At 41.4% G+C, this 17,948-nt stretch overlaps 1 protein-coding gene across 3 annotated transcripts in view; it reads right to left on the bottom strand.

Moving 5' to 3' along the window:
* Nucleotides 1–3,490: 3,490 nt before the first annotated feature.
* The window catches only part of GPRASP3 (G protein-coupled receptor associated sorting protein family member 3), an 81,712-nt gene continuing 67,254 nt past the window's right edge, over nt 3,491–17,948 (bottom strand). The window contains exons 1-3 of one of the 3 annotated variants that reach the window (XM_063083185.1): nt 9,287–9,321; nt 8,558–8,656; nt 3,491–7,307 (exon numbers count right to left, since the gene is read on the bottom strand). In XM_063083185.1, the coding sequence (XP_062939255.1) occupies nt 5,378–7,018 (1,641 nt within the window). In that variant the 5' untranslated portion in view covers nt 7,019–7,307; nt 8,558–8,656; nt 9,287–9,321 and the 3' untranslated portion in view covers nt 3,491–5,377. Of the gene's footprint in view, nt 7,308–8,557; nt 8,657–8,743; nt 8,826–9,286; nt 9,322–17,948 lie in introns of those variants that run through there. The other 2 variants (XM_063083186.1, XM_063083184.1) reach the window with 2 other exon arrangements.

Consider the following 17,948-nt stretch of genomic DNA (forward strand, 5'->3'; position numbering starts at 1 on the left):
GTAAGGGGATCTCAACCCTTGGCTTGGTGTTGTCAGCACCACGCTCAGCCAGTGAGCAAACCGGCCATCCCTATATAGGATCCGAACCCGTGGCCTTGGTGTTATCAGCACCACACTCTACCGAGTGAGCCACGGGCCGGCCTTCAAAATAACTTTGAAAAGCAATAAAGTTAGAGGAGTCACACTGGCTGATTTCAAGACATTATAAAGCTACAGTAATTAAGACAAAGAATGACAGTGGGATCAAGATACACAAGCAGATCAATGGAGTAGAATAAACAGTCCAGAAATAGACCCACACATACAAGGACAACTGATTTTTTACAAAGATACAAAGGCAAGCCAGTGGAGAAAGAGGTCTTTTCAGAAAATGGTTCTACAACTATTTGATATTGCTATGCCAAAAAATGAACTTTGACCTATAACTTGAATGACATACAAAAATTAACTCAAAATGCATCACAGATCTAAATGTAAAAACTAAAACTGTAAGACTTTTAGGATATATAAGATAAAAATCTTTGCAAAGCCCAAAATTGAAAAACTTCTCCACATCCTCTCCAGCATTTATTTTTTGTCTTTTTGATAATAGTCATTCTAACTGGGGTGAGATAATATCTCGTTGTGGTTTTGATGTGCATTTCCCTGATTATTAGTGAAGTTGAGCATTTTTTCATATACCTGTTGACTATTTGTATGTCTTCTTTTAAGAAATGTCTATTTGGCTCATTTGCCCATTTTTAAATCAGATCATTTTTCTGTTGCTGTTGAGTTGAGTTCCTTGTATATTTTGGATATTAATCCCTGCTCAGATGAAGTTTGTAAGTATTTTCTCCCATTCTGCAGGTTGTCTCTTTGCTCTGTTGATTGTTTCCTTTGCTGTGCAGAAGCTTTTTAGTTTGATATGATTGCATTTGTTTATTTTCACGTTTGTTGCCTGTGCTTTTGAGAAAACTTATACACTGTTGGTGGGAATGTAAATTAGTACAGCCATTATGGAATACAGTCTGGAGGTTCCTCAAAAACCTACAAACAGAACTACCATATGATCCAGAAATCCCATTACTGGGTATATATCCAAAGGAAAGAAGATCAGTTTGTCAAATGGGTACCTGCACTCCCATGTTTATCACAACATTATTCACAATAGCCAAGATATGGAGTCTGCCAAAGTGTCCACCAACAGATGGTTGGATAAAGGAAATGTGGTACATATACAGAATGAAATACTACTCAGCTGTGAAATAGAATGAAATCCTGTTATTTGCAGTAACATGGATGAGTCTGGAGGACATTATGTCAAGTGCAATAAGCCACGCACAGAAAGAGAAATGTTCTCACTCATGAGGAAGCTTTAAAAAAAATGATCTCATAGAAGTAGAGAATAGAATAGTGGCTAGTAGAGGCTAGGAAAGGGGGAGGGAGAATAGGGATAGGTTGGTCAATGGTTACAAAATTACAGCTAGATAGGAAGAATAAGTTCTAGTATACTATGGCACTGCAGGGTGACTACAGTTAACAATTTATTGCTAACTTCAGATAGCTAGAAGAGAGGATTTTGAATATTTCCAACACAAAGAAATGACAAACATTTGAGGAGATGGATATGCTAATTACTCTGATTTGAAAATTACACATTGTATACGTGTATCCAAATATCACATTGCACCCCATAAATATGTACAATTATTATGTCAATTAAAAATAATAATAAAAAATAAAATCTGCCCTTCAAAAGACATTTTTTAAGAGAATAAAGACAACCTACTGGGAGTATTTGATAATAGACTTGTACCCACTATATATAAAAACCTCTTAAAAATCAGCAATAAAAATCAACAAGCTGATTTTAAAAAGAATGGGCAAAAGATTTACATACACTTTACTGAAGATATATGGATGGTAAATATGCATATGAAGATGTTCAACATCATTAATCATTGAGGAAATGCAAATTAGAATTACTATGAGATATGGATAAAATTTAAGAGGACATGAATTTTGGGGGCCGGGGTGGAATGCTGTGTCCCTCAAAAGTTCATGTGTTGGGGCCGAGCCCGTGGCACACTCGGTAGCGTGCTGCGCTGGGAGCGCGGCGACGCTCCTGCCGCGGGTTCGGATCCTATATAGGAATGACCAGTGCACTCACTGGCTGAGTGTCGGTCACGAAAAAAACGACAAAAAAAAAAAAAAAAAAAAAAAAGTTCATGTGTTGGACACTGAATCCTACTTGTAACAGTGTTAAGAGGGTGGGAAATCCAATTGTGGTATTTGAGAAGTAGGGCCTTTGAGAGGTGATTGGATCGTGAGGACTCTGTTCTCATAAACAGATTAACCCACTAATGCATTAATGGGTTAATGCTTTAGTGGGTTATCATGGATGGGTAGTGGTAGCTTTATAAAGAGAGCACATGAAAGTGCTCTTGCCATTCTTGCCATGGGATTGCCTGCATCACCATGGGACCCTGTAGAGAGTTCCCACCCAGAAGAAGGCACTCACTAAATGTACCCCCTGGACCGTGAACTTCCCTGCCTCCAAAACTGTAAGAAATAAGTTTTATTTCTTTATAAATTACTCAGTTGCAGTTATTCTGACATAAGCAACAGAAAACAAACTAATACACCGACCATACCAAGTGTTGGCAAGAATGTGGAGGAATCAGAATTCTCATACACAGCTGTAGGAATGTAAAATGGTCTAACCACTTTGGAAAATGTAAAAGTTAAACATATACTTACCATATGACCCATCTCTTCCACTCTTAGGCATCTATCCTAGTAAAACAAAAGCTTATGTACACAGAAACACTTGCACACGAATGCCCATAGCAGTTTTAATGTAACAGCCAAAATCTGACAACCCAAATGTCCATCAACAGGTGAATAGACAAACAGTGGTAAAGCCATACACTGGAATATCACGTGACAATAAAAAGCAACAAACTACTGAGACACACAATACCTGAATGAATCTCAAATAATTATAATAAATGAAATAAGCCAGACTCCCCCCAAAAGAGTAAATATTGTGTGATTTTTACTTACATACAATTACAGAAATTGAAAAAAATTCTATATTGTCAAAAAGCAGATCAGTGGTTGCCTACAGGTCAGAGGGCACAGAGAGAGGTGGGAGAGAGGGATTACAATGTGTCATTATGAAGCTTTTGGGGTAATTTTGATTGTGGTTATGGTTTCCTGTGTGTATACATGTCAAAATTTATCAAATTGTACACTTTAAATATGCAGTTTAATGTAAGTCAATTTTATCTCAATAAAGCTATTAAATAAAAAGCATGTGGTAGATCTGTATAATACTAAATTGGAAAGATAATTGTTAAGAGGAAAAGATGAATTGCAGAATACTATGCTACTTTTGTAAATGAATAAATGTATGCATATTATATACTGAGAATATGCGATTAAAGATTACAATACTATACATCAACTGTTAACAAAGGAAAAACATTAAGAGATTCAAAAATATGCTGTATAAGCATATTTTCTGACATGGAAAGGTGTTTACAATATACAGTTAGTGGGCAAAGGGAAGGAATCAAGTTACAAACAGCATTTACAATACCATCTTGTTTTAGGTTCTTAAATGTCTGAAAATCTCAAAGCATATAACCTAATAATAATATTTTCACACATAGGGACTTTCTCTTCAGCTCAGACCAGGGGTTCTAATTCCTAACATGAGTCTTAGAGGACACAGCCGTAGCCCAAAAGTCCTGGGAATGTTCTGGACCATTACGGTCTTTCAGGAATTACTACCTTACAGGTTGAGACAGCAGCCTCTTTCCCAGCTTTCCTGTTCTGTGTTGTTGAAGCTACAGTTCTGGGTCTAAAATTCCCCAGTTAAGTTTATTCTGTACACTTTTAGCTTGTACAAATGCAGAAACTGGGCTTGCCTACTAGTAAAAAATGGAGTTCTTTAGCCTTTCACATGACACACAGGAGAATAAATCATAAATAGTAAAGAAAAAATTAAGGTATTATTTTGCAAGGAGGAAGAAAGCAATTACCTTTTTAAACGCAGGGTATGAAACAACATACAGAATGATTTTCGGTCTTTTGTAAAAAAGGACACGTACTTAGAAAGATTGGAAGAATACATAGCAAGTTTCATTTGCTGATGACAAATGAAAATCTACATCTTACTCGTTCAACAAAGTTTTGGGCACCTACTCTTTCTTAGACCCTGACAGGTAAAATCCATACATTTATCTCAGACTTTTCTCCTGACCTCCAGGCCAGGTATAGCCAAATGCCTAATGGGCATGTGCAATTGGAGGAAGTTAAGAATTGTAACACCTGGCAGGACATCATCCACTGCAGAATTAAGCCATTAAAACCAAATGGTATCTGAACTTTGAAGCCACCACCTAAAAAAGTGAAGGACTAGTAGTGCAGTGAGATGGGTCCTGGTGTCAGACAAATCAGCTATGCCACCTGCCTGCTATGGGAGTATAGGAGAAAGTATTTAGCCTCTCTAATTCTCATTGGAGGATACCTAGAATAATGAATTCTAATTAAAAAACATGCACCTAGCTCACAGAATCACTGTGAGTAGAGGAAAAAACTTGTAAGATATAGTGCTGACGCAGTGTCTTGACATACAGTATGCACTCACAAAATGTTTCCTCCCTATACCTACCTTCCTTCTCTTCTGTGAGATGACTTTGAGATAAATGAAACAGTCTAAATTTAAGAGTTATAAATGTAGTAGCAAAATAAAAAAAAGGAACAAATATTACATTTTGTCTGAGATTCAGGACCATTTCTATGTTGTAGAATGGATGTCTGATACAGCTGAAATAGAGGAAAAATAGTAATTCTTCTTACATTGAACAGCCTATAGCAACACCTGCCTTCTATTGAAAGGGCACATTTGGCAATGAGCGCACACACGCACGCACACACACACGCACGCACACACACACTCTAGGTACTGTTAGTTATCTCTGTGTGTATATATTATTTCTTATTTCTGCTACTAGATTACAAATTCAAGGATATTTTCTTTATTTGCCATTTGAAGCCACGAATAGATCTAAGCAGATACCAATGAACAAGCTAGCTAACTTATGATGAACTGGTTCAGTATCTTAAGTTAAATGTAAACAATCTACCAATCTAGACAAGATAGAAATCAACACACATTTTCAGCTCCAAACTATAATATTCATTTGATACCCCCCAAATAGTCTAGCTCAAACGTAGAGGCCTGTCACAGGTAACATCACGTTAAAGATGTAATATATAATGCGCACACTGTAATAACTATAACATTATGCAAAGGCTCTTTGGGAATGTACATCCCGTTAGTTTGGAGATTGATATACAGAGTGTTCTCTTTCATTTCTGGCTCATTTTACATTGTTTCAATAATCCATTTAACTTCACGGAAAATAGCCATGAGTGTATTATAACTCAAGTGATCGACAGCTAAAATCGAGCCCTTTCTGATATGCTCCTTTATGTTAATAAATATGGCCACAGCACTAACAAGACTGGCTTTTGCTTCTTTCTGGTTAAAGATGAGTTTTAATGCTGCCAATGCCTTCATATTGATCATGTCTCTGGCTGCAGCTGGATTTTCAGACATATTCAAAAGAACTTTCAAAACAAGATTTCTGGTTTTACGATTTCCTAGGGACAGCAAATGGAAAAGTTCTGAAAAGTAACTGGCAACAATGTAGTGATGGATAGAGTCAGTAGTTAGTTGCCCTAGTATTTTTAATCCAGATTGCTGCCCAGGTGAGTTCAAGGGAAAAGACATGGTTTCCTTACACATATGCTTAACATGTAATTCAATCTTGCGTTGTCTTTCATCCTTGGAAGGAGGATTCACAGTAATGACAGCCTTTTTTCTCACTTCAGAGGAAGGAAAACTGAGTAAGCTTTCAATAAGTGTGACTACACCCACTTCATTAATGAATTCTTGGGCAAATGGATGAACATTATGGATACCCATTGCAATCTGTGCTATTTTATGGATGAGAGGATCAGTAGTTGACTTAAGTAAATTAACAAGTTTTTCAAATTCCTCAGAATCCATGTAGCATTCCATTTTGCAAGGGCAAGCAAATGGCTTAATCCCATTAACCTCCCTGATCCTGATTTGGCATCTAATCTCATCTATGGTCTGGATGCAAGGGTCAGAACCAAATGGGTACTCAGGGATAGGCTGTGAGCATGAGCGAGTGCTCCTAGAAGGGCAGGATGTTGCCACAGGCAAAGAATGGGAATTTCCCTCAGCTGAGGCCAGAACAATATAAGAAGGAGACTTTGTCTCAGATGGGACCTGGGATCTGTATCCTAACACTGCTGGAGTTACAGCAGGGGCTTTGGGCCAGATAGTTACCTCAGACCAGTCTTTGGGCCTATTTTTTTCATTAATTTCATCCACTGGCTGGGGCCTAACTATCCTGCTCACAGGTTTAGGATTAGGGTCAAAACTAGTATCATCTCCTTCCCAAAACCAGCTCCCGATAACATTCTCTTCCTCCTCCTCCTCAGCCCCTGACCTAGGCTTACAACTGGTCCCAGCCACAGCCTCCAACTCCTCAGCAGAGACGTGGGCACCGATATTAGCTTTATCTTCGTCCTTAGCCTTTGAACGATTATCAGCCTCTTCTCCATTCCAGAACCACGAATTGGTATCAGCCTCTTCCCCAGTCCAGAACCAGGCAGAACCAGCCTCATCTTTACATGTGGAGCCAGTGGCCTCATTCTCAGCCTTGGGACTATAATCTGCCGTGGCTTTGACCAGAGCCTTAGGCTCTGACACGGCTTCTTCCCTCTTCTCAGCAACAATTCTGTTCTTAGACACTGCCTTCATCTCTGCCACTGCATCTGTCTTAGACCCTCTCTTGGCTTTTGCTTTGGCCCGGGTCTTGGCTACAGGTCTGACTACAGCAGTAGCCTCCCTCTCTGCTCTAGCTTTAGCCTGTACACCAGCCCGCTTTTCAGTTTTGGCCTGGGCTCTAGCCTTATTCTTAGCCCCGGTCATGGTTGAAGCCCAGTTATACAACCCTGTCCAGTCTTGGCCTTGGTTCTCAACGTGTCCCAAATAGATATCTTAACACTTTTTTTACTGGGTCAGGGATAAATGTGGTAGCAAGAATTAGAGTCAATAGTCAGTTCAATCCCCTTTCCAAACACAGTCTCTGTCAATGATACAGACAAAGGGCAGAGGCACATTCAGGCTGGAGGAGGAGGATGGTTCTGGAGTGCGGACCTGTTGAAGGTGATGGTTTTCTGCCAATCCAAGGCCACCACAGCCAGCACTGGAGATGGACCTGAAACGGAGGAAAGAAATGGGCTTTGAGTCTCCTCTAATTGTGTTTCTTTATGCAGACAGCCACACAGAAGGTCATAAGAGAGTAGAGATGGATTGTGTGGTAGGAGAAATGGATTAGCAGAAAACTCTGCTACCTTTTTTTAGCCCTTGCATAATCCCACTAATGCCCGACAGTGTCCTGCCCAGCATTACCATTCTTTTCTCTGCATCAAACAGGAACAGAGATGGTAGGAAAGCTTGCTGAGAGTGAGAGAGGCTAAGGAACGCCTAACCCCTTTGGACCCATGCTGGTATATACCACTAGACCCTATAGGTCTATCCAGTCAGACTTCACAACAGCCTGTACTGATCCAGTGCAATTTTCTCCTCCTTCCTTGCTTTCAGTGTTGATAAGCCCTATAGCAAACCCATAGGCAGACCTGTGAACAAAAATACAGGCAGGACTGGAATTTTGAGTATTTGGTAGGCAGATCTGCACTCTGGTCTCTAAACCCAATACCTGCTTTTCCAAATCTAGGGCTTTGGATATATAACACTTCTGGCCTCCTTGGTCCTCCTCACTGCTTCCCTCCCCATTTCCTGCCCCAATATCCACCAATTACCCTATACACACCATCCTAGCTCACTGCACCCCCATTACTTGTATACAAATGGGAAGGCAGAGGTGTCTGGAAAGTTGGAAAACAATGAGTTCAAGGTGTGATCTGGTCTGAACCACTTGCCAACAGCCACCCTCACCCCCAATCAACAGGGTGCTCAAACTCACACCCAATTTGGATCCAAGTGAGTAATTTTTATTCTCTTTCTTAACTTCCACGTGAACAGCTACCTATGGTTCTCTACAGGAACTTAAAAAGGAACAGACCTATGGGTAGATAAGACGACAGAGGAAAGAAAACAGAAGAGACCGAGATGGCCCAATACCCATGACAAGGGTTGTAACATATGTTTTTGTATATTCAAGGCCATGTTAAATGTCTCCTACCTGTCTGCTCCTTCCCAATGACTCCCCAGACATTCCCCAAGACCTGCAGCCTATCTGATCATAACTCCTCCCAAATCTGAAGTCAGTCATTTTTCCAGCAGAGGCCATACCCCTTTCCCTGAACAAAAATATGAGGTGCAGTAATAAATAGTGGAACATAAGCAACTGTATTTAGAAAACAGGCAGGGAAGATAATGGGGACTATTATTTCAATGCCATCTTTGCATGACCCACCCCCTTAACCATTCATACTTAAATCCTACCTCATTCACCACCTCTGCCAACCTGTACACACGCCAGAGGTCCTCAGGAGAGGCTATCTTTCCAACCAAAGAATTGTCTAGCTGGAGTAAAGTCACACCCTACAGAAAGAAGGAAGTACATTCAGCAAAACACCAAGAGAATATGTGGATAATGGCAGAAAAATATCAGGTTAATGAACAGATTACCAGAATTTAGGTTCCAACACCTTCTTTTTGAGAATCAGGAACTAAGTAAATGAAGTCTCCTAACTCTCATAGTGCCTCTGATATTCACCATCATAAATGCCACAAAATCTTGTGGGGCTGCTTCTGTACCAAAATGAAAGGCGCTGTGAGGGGAGGTTGGAGATGGAGTTTGGATTTCCAGAACTAGAAAGTGAGGAAGCAGACTGACTCTAAATGTTCTAAATACACCCTTCAGAAAGATTACCTTCTGTGCTAATAAACCCCCATTCTCACACATCAACATGTTACTTAAAGTGAACTGGAGCGTTAAGAAAGTCGATCCTGAAAGAAACAGGTGGATTAATACTACACTACTTATTTACATGGACCCTTGCTGTCCAATTCCACCAACTCCTCATCCTGGCCATTTGCTTGCACTGAAATGGTGTGGGAATCTAAATATGGAAGGCAATAAAACAGTGCTGAATTAAAAGGCAGACGAACATTTCATTTTGGTTTCTTAGAACACCCACTCGGGGTTGCCCTTCTGCAGAATCCACCTACCGCGCAGACAGGAGACTTTGACATCAACCAGGAGCCTGTGGGAAGGGACAGCACCCAGGACGCAGGGCCCCACAGGCCCCTTTCCGGAACCAGGGCTCCCGAGTAGCAAACGCGATCCCCGGCCGCCCCCCCACCCCAGCTCCCGCTCCGCCATTTCTCCCGCAGCAGCCTCCCCCACAGCCCTCTTGGGCACAGACACTGTCGAGGGCGGGGCGCGGGCGCCTGGACAGCTGGCTGGGAACGGTCCGCGCGGCTGGCCTCTAGACGATCTCACGGTGCCACTCTGGCCACCCCCTCCGCCCTCGGCTCAGCCCGACACGCGCCGGTCGCCGCCTCCTGGTCTCCTCGTCGCCAGGGGTCCGCGGGCAGTACACACCTCTCAGGGACCCGCTCCGACCGGGTCGCCGCCTCCTTGCCAGGTGGTCAGGGTTTGGGGGCAGGCTGTCAGCCGACCGACATGGGGGACCACCTCGACTCCCCGCACACTCCCCCACTTGCCTTCACAGGCTCAGGGCCCAGGTCGTCGGCCTCCCCCTCCTCTCCTCTCCTCTCCTCTGGCAGCTCGTCACTCGGACTCCCACCGCTCTCCGTGCGATCGGAATTGCAAAGAGGCGTCCCGCCCCCCACGCCTCTGCACCAAACCCGGCAGGGGCTGCGCAGGATGCAGCAAGAACCACTCGCCGCGAGGGTGTCGGGAAGGGGGCGGAGGGATACGGCGCGAACGGGCTCGACGCCCCCTCCCAGGCCCACCGTAGTTCCGACCCAGAGGTGGGCGGTGCCAGGGCCAGCCACAGCCTGAGGGGCGGCTTGGCCGCAGGCCACCTCAGCAGGCCCCCGCAGACCCTAACGTGGCGACCACCGCCACATTTCTGGCGCTGCTACGATACGCGGGGTCGACGGGCAGGATCGGGAGGTCGGGAAGAGCCGCGCTGCAGGGAGCAGCGGATGGATACCACACCGCCCCTTGGTGCGTCTGCACCCCACACCGCTGAGTGCCTGCCCCTCCCCCTCCCAGGCTGGTCACCCTCCTTCCGGGACGGGACGCCAGTGGGAGAGGTGGGGGAAGGGGGCTCAGGACATTCATTAAATGCAGTATTTCTTATAATAGCAATTAATTGTAAATAATCTAAATGGCCATCAATAGAGAAAGGATTAAACTAAGTAGGGTGCATTTATTTTATAAAGTACTATTCAACCCTACTATAAAATTAAAAAGTGTGAAGTAGCTCTATATACACGCCAAAATGAAAATTGAAAATAACCCCAAATAAGAACTTGAGTGAAAATGCAGATTAGAGAATAATACATATGATTACCTTAATGGAAAGTGTTACTTGTAAATACACGCACGCACACACGAGGGTACTTCAGAGTTTGTGGAAAACAGAATTAAATTATAGGAGTCTTTCCATGAGCTTTGTGAAGATCCCCTCCTGTGCGGGGGCGTCGGTATTTGTCCACAGCAAACTGATAAGTTATTAGCTCTAGAGGGATGGAGTATGTGTAGTGAAGAAGGATCCACTCCTTTTTTCAGTGTATATTCTATATTGTTTGTTTTACAGTGAGAATATATTTATATATGGTTAGTGTATTTTTTTTAGCAGTTTTGATCTAGACGTGTGTGTGTGTGTGTGTGTGTATTTTCTAAGGAATTCAAATGAGAATTCTGATGAATATTGTTCAGATTTTCCAAAGCTGGGAGTCATAATTCACTTATAAGGTCCAAAAACAGAATTATATACTTAAAAATACAGCACATTTTATAGGTGAGATCCTCATACTTTTGGTGACCGCATTAACAGAAATAGTAGTTTCTGCACAAGAGTGAATAATTGTCTCTTTTTGGTTTGGTCAAACTGTACCTGGGCATCACATGTGAGGATTGTTGTTAACTCACTGAGATGGACATGAATGATGAACATGTCTTCATTTATTTTTTCTCTGCTGCTCGTCCTTTCTTTATGTAGATGTAAGTTTCTGACCTATATTATGTTCCTTCTCCCTAAGAACTTTATAATATTTCTTGCAGGGCAGGTCTGCTGGAAATGAATCTCAGTTCTTATTTGTCTGAGAATTATTTTTTCTTCATGTTTGAAGGATAATTTCAGTGGTCATAAATGCCTAGGCTGGTGTTTGTTCTTCTTTCAATATTTAACTATTTCACTATACTCTCTTTTTGTTTGCATGGTTTCTGATGAATAGTCCACTGTAATTCTTATCCTTGTTCCTCTGTAGGTAAGGTGTTTTTTGTTGTTGTTGTTGTTGTTTTGTTTGTTTGTTTAAATATTTTCATTTTATTTCTGTAGTTTGAATATGATATGCCTAGGTGTAGACTCTTTTTTTTTTTTTTAACTCCTGCTTGGTATTTTTTGAAATTCCTCTATCTGTGGTTTGGTCTCTGTCATTCTGTCATTAATTTTGGAAAATTCTCAGCCATTAGTATTTCAAATATTTCTTCTGCTCCAAATTCACTCTTTTTCTGGTATTCCAACTACACATATGTTATACCTTTTGCAATCATTCCACAGTTTTTCAGTGTTCTGGGTTTTTTGTTTGTTTGTTTCATTTTTTTTACTTTTTGCATTTCAGTTTTGAAGTTCCTATCTATCTTCAAGCTCCCTGATTTTTTCCTTTACTGTGTACAGTGTACTGATGAGTCTATCAAGAGCATTCTTCATTTCTGTTTCAGTGTTTTTGATTTCTAGCATTTCCTTTTGATTCTATATTTATGCTTACATTACCCATTGTTCTTGAATGTTGTCTACATCATTTAATAGAGCTGTTAACATATTAATCACAGTTTTTCAAATTTCCGGTCTGATAATCCACATCTGCGTTATATCTGAGTCTGGTTCTGATGCTTGCTTTGTATGCTCAGACTGTGCTTTTTCATACCTTCTAGCATGCCTTGTAGTTTTGTGTTGAAAGCTATATATTTGGGTAATAGGAACAGAGGTAAATAGATCTTTGGTGTAAGAAGTTTTATGTTATGCTGGTTAGGATTTGGGCTGTGCTTAGTGTTTGCTATAGCTGTAAGTGTAGTGTAGACACTAAATTCCTCTAGTGTCCTTGTTTTTGTCTCCCCTCTTACTTTTGGCTTCCCTAAGTACGCCCAGAAAGTCTGCATCTTGTAGCTCTTTTAAATGTGATCTAATGTTATTATTACTGGAGCTTTTTTTAGCATGGTGGTAAAATGTGGAGGAGAGGAAGTGTTTTATAATCTTGTGATTACATTCCAGTCTTCTGCGGGCCTGTGTCCCTGGGCTGTGACCTGCACAAGTTTTTTTAGCTTCTTTCTCTCCCTTACATGAGACTGGAAACCTAGAGGGAGTTGGAGTAGGAGAAATGCCTTTCCCTCAGCTGGGATAAAGTTCTGGTAAAGTCTTTTCCAGTCTGAAGTAGGCCTTTGTTATGAAGAAGGATCTGTGGGTATTTCACAATAGTACAGCTAGTTCCGTTCCCACTGCCAGAGCCATGAGGGGATCTTTCTGCGATCTTCACTGGGAGAATCTGCTGGGGTTCCTGGAGGAAAAGCCTAAGAAAGTGTGGGATCCCCCCCCAAGACTGCAGGTCCCCAGGGGTTTCTCACTCGCACAATATTCCACACTCAGTCTCCAGCAATTCATCAAAATTACCATTTAGTGTTCTTACCTGTTTTAAGTCTCTAGCAGTTTTTGCTCTATGCAAGAAGAGATGGACTGACTCCGAATTTGCCTTTTGTCTGGAATTTGCTCTGTGACCTCAGTTCTTTGATGGATCTAAGAAAAGCCATTTATTCTCAGTTTGCTCAGTTTTTTCTGGTGATAAGCACAGTAGCAATAACTGCCCAGCTCTTTACATGTCAAAGCTGAAACTGGAAGTCTGGTTATGGGTTTTAACAGGGTTGCTAAAGATCAGTGAACGTATAGCTTTTGTCTTCTTTTTAGCTGAATGTCAGATCTGGGAATAAAATTGCCCTTTAATACCCAGCTGCTCCATAAATATTAGCTCTTTTCCCTCCCAGGTACAGGAAATTTATGTGGCTCCCTGAACCTTACATCTCAGCCCCACAATTCTTAACCTGGAGTACAAATTAGAATTCAGATCTCCTGAATCAAAATTTGTAGTGATGAAGTCTGAGTTGAATTAACCGATGAGGAAAAAGTCATCTCTGTCATCACCACTACCACCACAAGGCAGTGTATGATACTACTAGAATCTACAGTTTACATTAGTTGCCTAATGACTGGTAGGTGCTTTTTAGACTAGAGTGACCAGTTTCTGAGCTCTGAAAGTACTTCCTAAAGGGAGGTTGCATAGTAGAGCATGGAGTGCCCTGGCTTCAAAGCCAGGCAGTCCAAAGTTTGAATACAGAATTTGCTACTATTTGTGTAACTTTGGTAAAGGTACTTAATGTCTTTATAACCCAGTTTCTTCATCCTTAAAAGGGGGCTGGTAATAACTATTCCACGGGATTCTTGTGCATAATAACTGAGAAAACTGTCTGATATTCTGTACCACCTGCATATGATCAGGTCTTTCGAGTTCTTTTTAAAATTCTGATCTGTTCACATAATGGGGTGGGCTGAGAAAAGTAGGAAAGAACAGATGAGAACTCTATGGTGGTTTTCAGAGGTCATAATTGCTAAGATGTTGTCACTGTGTTCTTTGTTGCTGTAACCTCAGTGCTTTATATACTGTGTTGCTTACCATAACCTCTTACTAAAGGAACATCATTTTGGCATAGTTGTGCCTCCCTCCTCCTTGTAAGTCTCTTTGGTCTAGGGGTAATCCATCTCTTTGGTACTCTTTGGTTAAGGAAGGGGTAATGGGTGATCAGACTCCATTCAGTGAGACATTAGGTGAAGACTGCAGAAGGACTTCTGATGAAATGTCCTCATTCATAAGAAAAGGGCATCAGAAATGATTATCTCTTCTTCTTCCTCAGGAAGTTGCTTGACTCCTGGAATTGTTGCAGCCATCAGGCTACCAGCCTTAGGATGGAAGTTGATATTGTGAATTGCAGAAGAAAGACATGGAAAAAAGCTAAGTCCTTAGCTGAATTAAGCAACAATCAAGGCTGCCCTACTTGAACTTCCAATCTGTGGATAATAAATTTCCTTATTAAGTTAGTTTTAGTTGAGTTCCTTATTACATAAATATGGAACAGTCCTAAATGATGCATTCTCATGCACAAAACAGCTCTTCAATAAATAAGAATTCCTGACTTGTGTCTATCAGTGAGCACTTACCTCTACAGTGGCAGAACTCATGTTTCCATGTGAAAGAAAACCAGAGATTGTGAACACTCGACTTAATCATTGCTAGAGGTCTGACAACTATGTTTGACTTCTGCTCCAGATTGAAAAGAAAAGCTTCAGGCAGGACCTAAACTCTTACTTATCTAGGGATTCCAGAAGTACATTAAATACTTGAACTCATAGATAAGCCTAGTTTCAATTCAGAGAATCATTGTGTAAAATGCATCCTTGTATAAACATTCAGAATGTAAAGCTATCACAGGTTATTTGCTTTCAACTCAGGGGACTGTATTGAGGTCGAGAAAAACAAATTCATAGTGTCAACAGTCACAAAGCTTTGATTAACTTTCCCCAGGTGCACTAAGCAATGCAGGTATTGAAAGAGGTGGATACTTGGGATTTATCAAAAGTTTGTGTTTTGGCAGGATAGCAGAGCCAGGCACTAGAGGATGAGGTAGGAAAGTGGTAAAAATGATGTGCTGTGATGGACCATTAGATTGGGAAGGAAGAAAAGGGTGGATGGAGCAGGCTGATATACGGGGGAAGGGGTAGGGGACAGGAGGTCTAACAACACTCAGGTTTAAGTTTCTTTATGATGAATAAAGTTCTTTGCTATGAGGTGTAAGAAATAGAAAATCTGATGATGAAGATAGTGGCAAATGATGATGGAAGCGTTTAGTGATAACTAGCACTAGAGGGATACAGATGTAGCGTAGTGGTAATGCACACCAACTCCAGATTCAAAATTTGAAGGTTTGAATATCAGCTCCTCTACTAACCAACTTGATAAACTTGGCCAAGCTACTTAAGCAGTCTGTGTCTCAGCTTCTCCATAAGTGGAAGAGACAACAATAGCACCTACTCCGTAAGTTTGTTTTGAGGATTAAATAAATTAATATATTTAAATCCCTTAGAAGAGTACCTGGCACTTAGAAAACACCCCAAAATCTTTTTTTTTTTTTTTTTTTTTTTTTTTTTGTCGTTTTTTCGTGACCGGCACTCAGCCAGTGAGTGCACCGGTCAGTCCTATATAGGATCCGAACCCGCGGCGGGAGCGTCGCCGCGCTGCCAGCGCAGCACTCTACCAAGTGCGCCACGGGCTCGGCCCTCCAAAATCTTAATATTAACAATAATACTATTTTAAGTAGTAAAAAGCTCAGTCTGCAGTCAGACAGACTGGGGTTTGAATCATACTTCCAGAATCCAAGCTTCTTCCTCTATACTACCTCTCCCTCAACACTACTTCTGTGTTATTCATAAAAAAAGGGACCCCAGTACATGGTGTAAAGAAACCTGGAGAAACTTATGTTGAGTGAAACGAGCAAAGCACAGAGGGATAAATACCGCATGTACTCACTCATATGTGGGAGCTAAGAGAAAGAAGGAAGGAAAGAAAGACCACAGTAGTGCGTTGGACTTGCAGAGGGAGAGAACATTCCTTGGGCTACAAAGTGAAGTGAGGGGAAAAGGAGAGGCAGAGGGAGGTGGGGATAATTGGGTGGGTGACACTGGGTAGAAATACAATTTGTGGTAATTGGTATACAGCCAGTATGAATCTGTCCCCCATATCACAGGCATGGGGGGTGACAATCAGCTTTGTATCTCATGAATATTCATAACCAATAAAAAGAAGAAACAAGCGCTAAAATAAGGGCACACAGTATGGATCTGGCCTTCACATCTGAGGCACGAGTGGTGACAATTTGCTTTGTACCCCATGAATATTCATAACCAATAAAAACAAAACAAAAAATAAAAAATAAAATATTAAAAAAATATATAAAATAAAATAAAGACACATAAAATAATGTGTAAGTACACAGAATGGAGGGATTACTTCCTACCAAGAAGCATGGGATAAGGGTGAGGGTACCAGAAAGACTTCGAACAGGCCCTGGCATTTGAGCTGAGCCTAAAAGGATGAATATGTTTCACACAGGCAGAAAAAGATTTGTAAGAACACTGCAGATTGGGTGAACAGTATGGGGAAGCACACAGAAGTAATAAAGCACACAGTATGGTTGGGAAACAGCAGAAAGTCCAGTGTGGCTTGAGGGCAGGCAAAGTGGAGCAGGGCCTGGACTAGGCTGAGGCACCTGAGAGTGAATGCCTCCTTAAACTTTTTTATCTCACTCTAGTCTTGGCCTTGACATGGAAGAATGTGTTGGGAGATGGAAAGGTAGAATTGTACGGAAGGGTGCAGGGACTTGAAAGCCTTGATAGGGAATCTAGTGGTATTTTATAGATGAAATCCCACTGAAGGTTGCTCTTTTGAAATTGGGGGCAGGGTAGAGTATCAATGGGTGCTAATCATCCAGCTGTGCTGTAAGAAGATAACTTTTTTTAGTTCATGACTAGACAGGTGACAAATCCACTCTCATTTTATCCCTCAGCAGCAACATTTTAGGCCAGACAACATATGAACTGGCCCTGATATATTTATTACATGAAATAGCTCATACTATTTATTCAGAAAGGGAGAAGAAACAAGAGGGCTATGTGAGTGATGAAGTGTTTACTTCAACTACACTCCAAGAGAAAATTGCAGGATGACCATGCCTCCTACAAGTCCCACCCAAGGAGCAGTCAGAACAGAGATAATCATCTTTTTGCTTGGACACACACACACACACACACACACACACACACACACACACACACACCCACTCACCCACCCACCCACCCACTCACCCTGCTCTTTTGCTGAGCTTGAAAAATTCCACAGGCATAAACTGGTTAAGTATTTGCTTCAGGGTACATGTGGCACTTAGAAGTATCTGACCATGCCACAATTTGAAGTTCCCCAAACATAAGTGCAGTGCCCACAATAGTAATTCCAAGATGAGGGAGCTCTGATAAGAAAATATATATACATATATAGATAACTTTAAAAATTACCTAAATTGTAGGTGCACATCACAAATACATATTCTGCTTTTTTCACCCACAATACAGTGGTGGGTTCTGCCTCCTTCACTTTTGCTTGCTGATGTAGGATACATAAATCAGAGATAGGCTTTACATATATCAATCTGGGAGTGGCTGCTAAAACCAGGGACAATGACACCATTGTTCTGACATCAGTTCTTTGACACTAACTACCCAGAATTAGCATCAGACTTTACAGGTTTAAGGGCACAGTCACCAATAATACTGCCCCAACTTTAGATCAGATGCCAGGCACAATTCTCATGGGTCCACTCATACTTCTGACTGACCAGTAATAAATTCAGGGGTTCCCACATCATCATGTTTCATTATTTGCTAGAACAACTCACAGAACTCACTAGAAGTGCTATACTTATGATTACAGTTTTATTATAAAGGATACACATAGGACAAGGTCTGTAAGGGTCCTGGACAAAGACCTTTCATGTCCTCTCCTTGTGGAGTTCGGTTACATCACCCTCCCTGAACAACAG

This window comes from Cynocephalus volans, chromosome X, assembly GCF_027409185.1.
Source record: "Cynocephalus volans isolate mCynVol1 chromosome X, mCynVol1.pri, whole genome shotgun sequence".
Classification (NCBI taxonomy): Eukaryota; Metazoa; Chordata; class Mammalia; order Dermoptera; family Cynocephalidae; genus Cynocephalus; species Cynocephalus volans.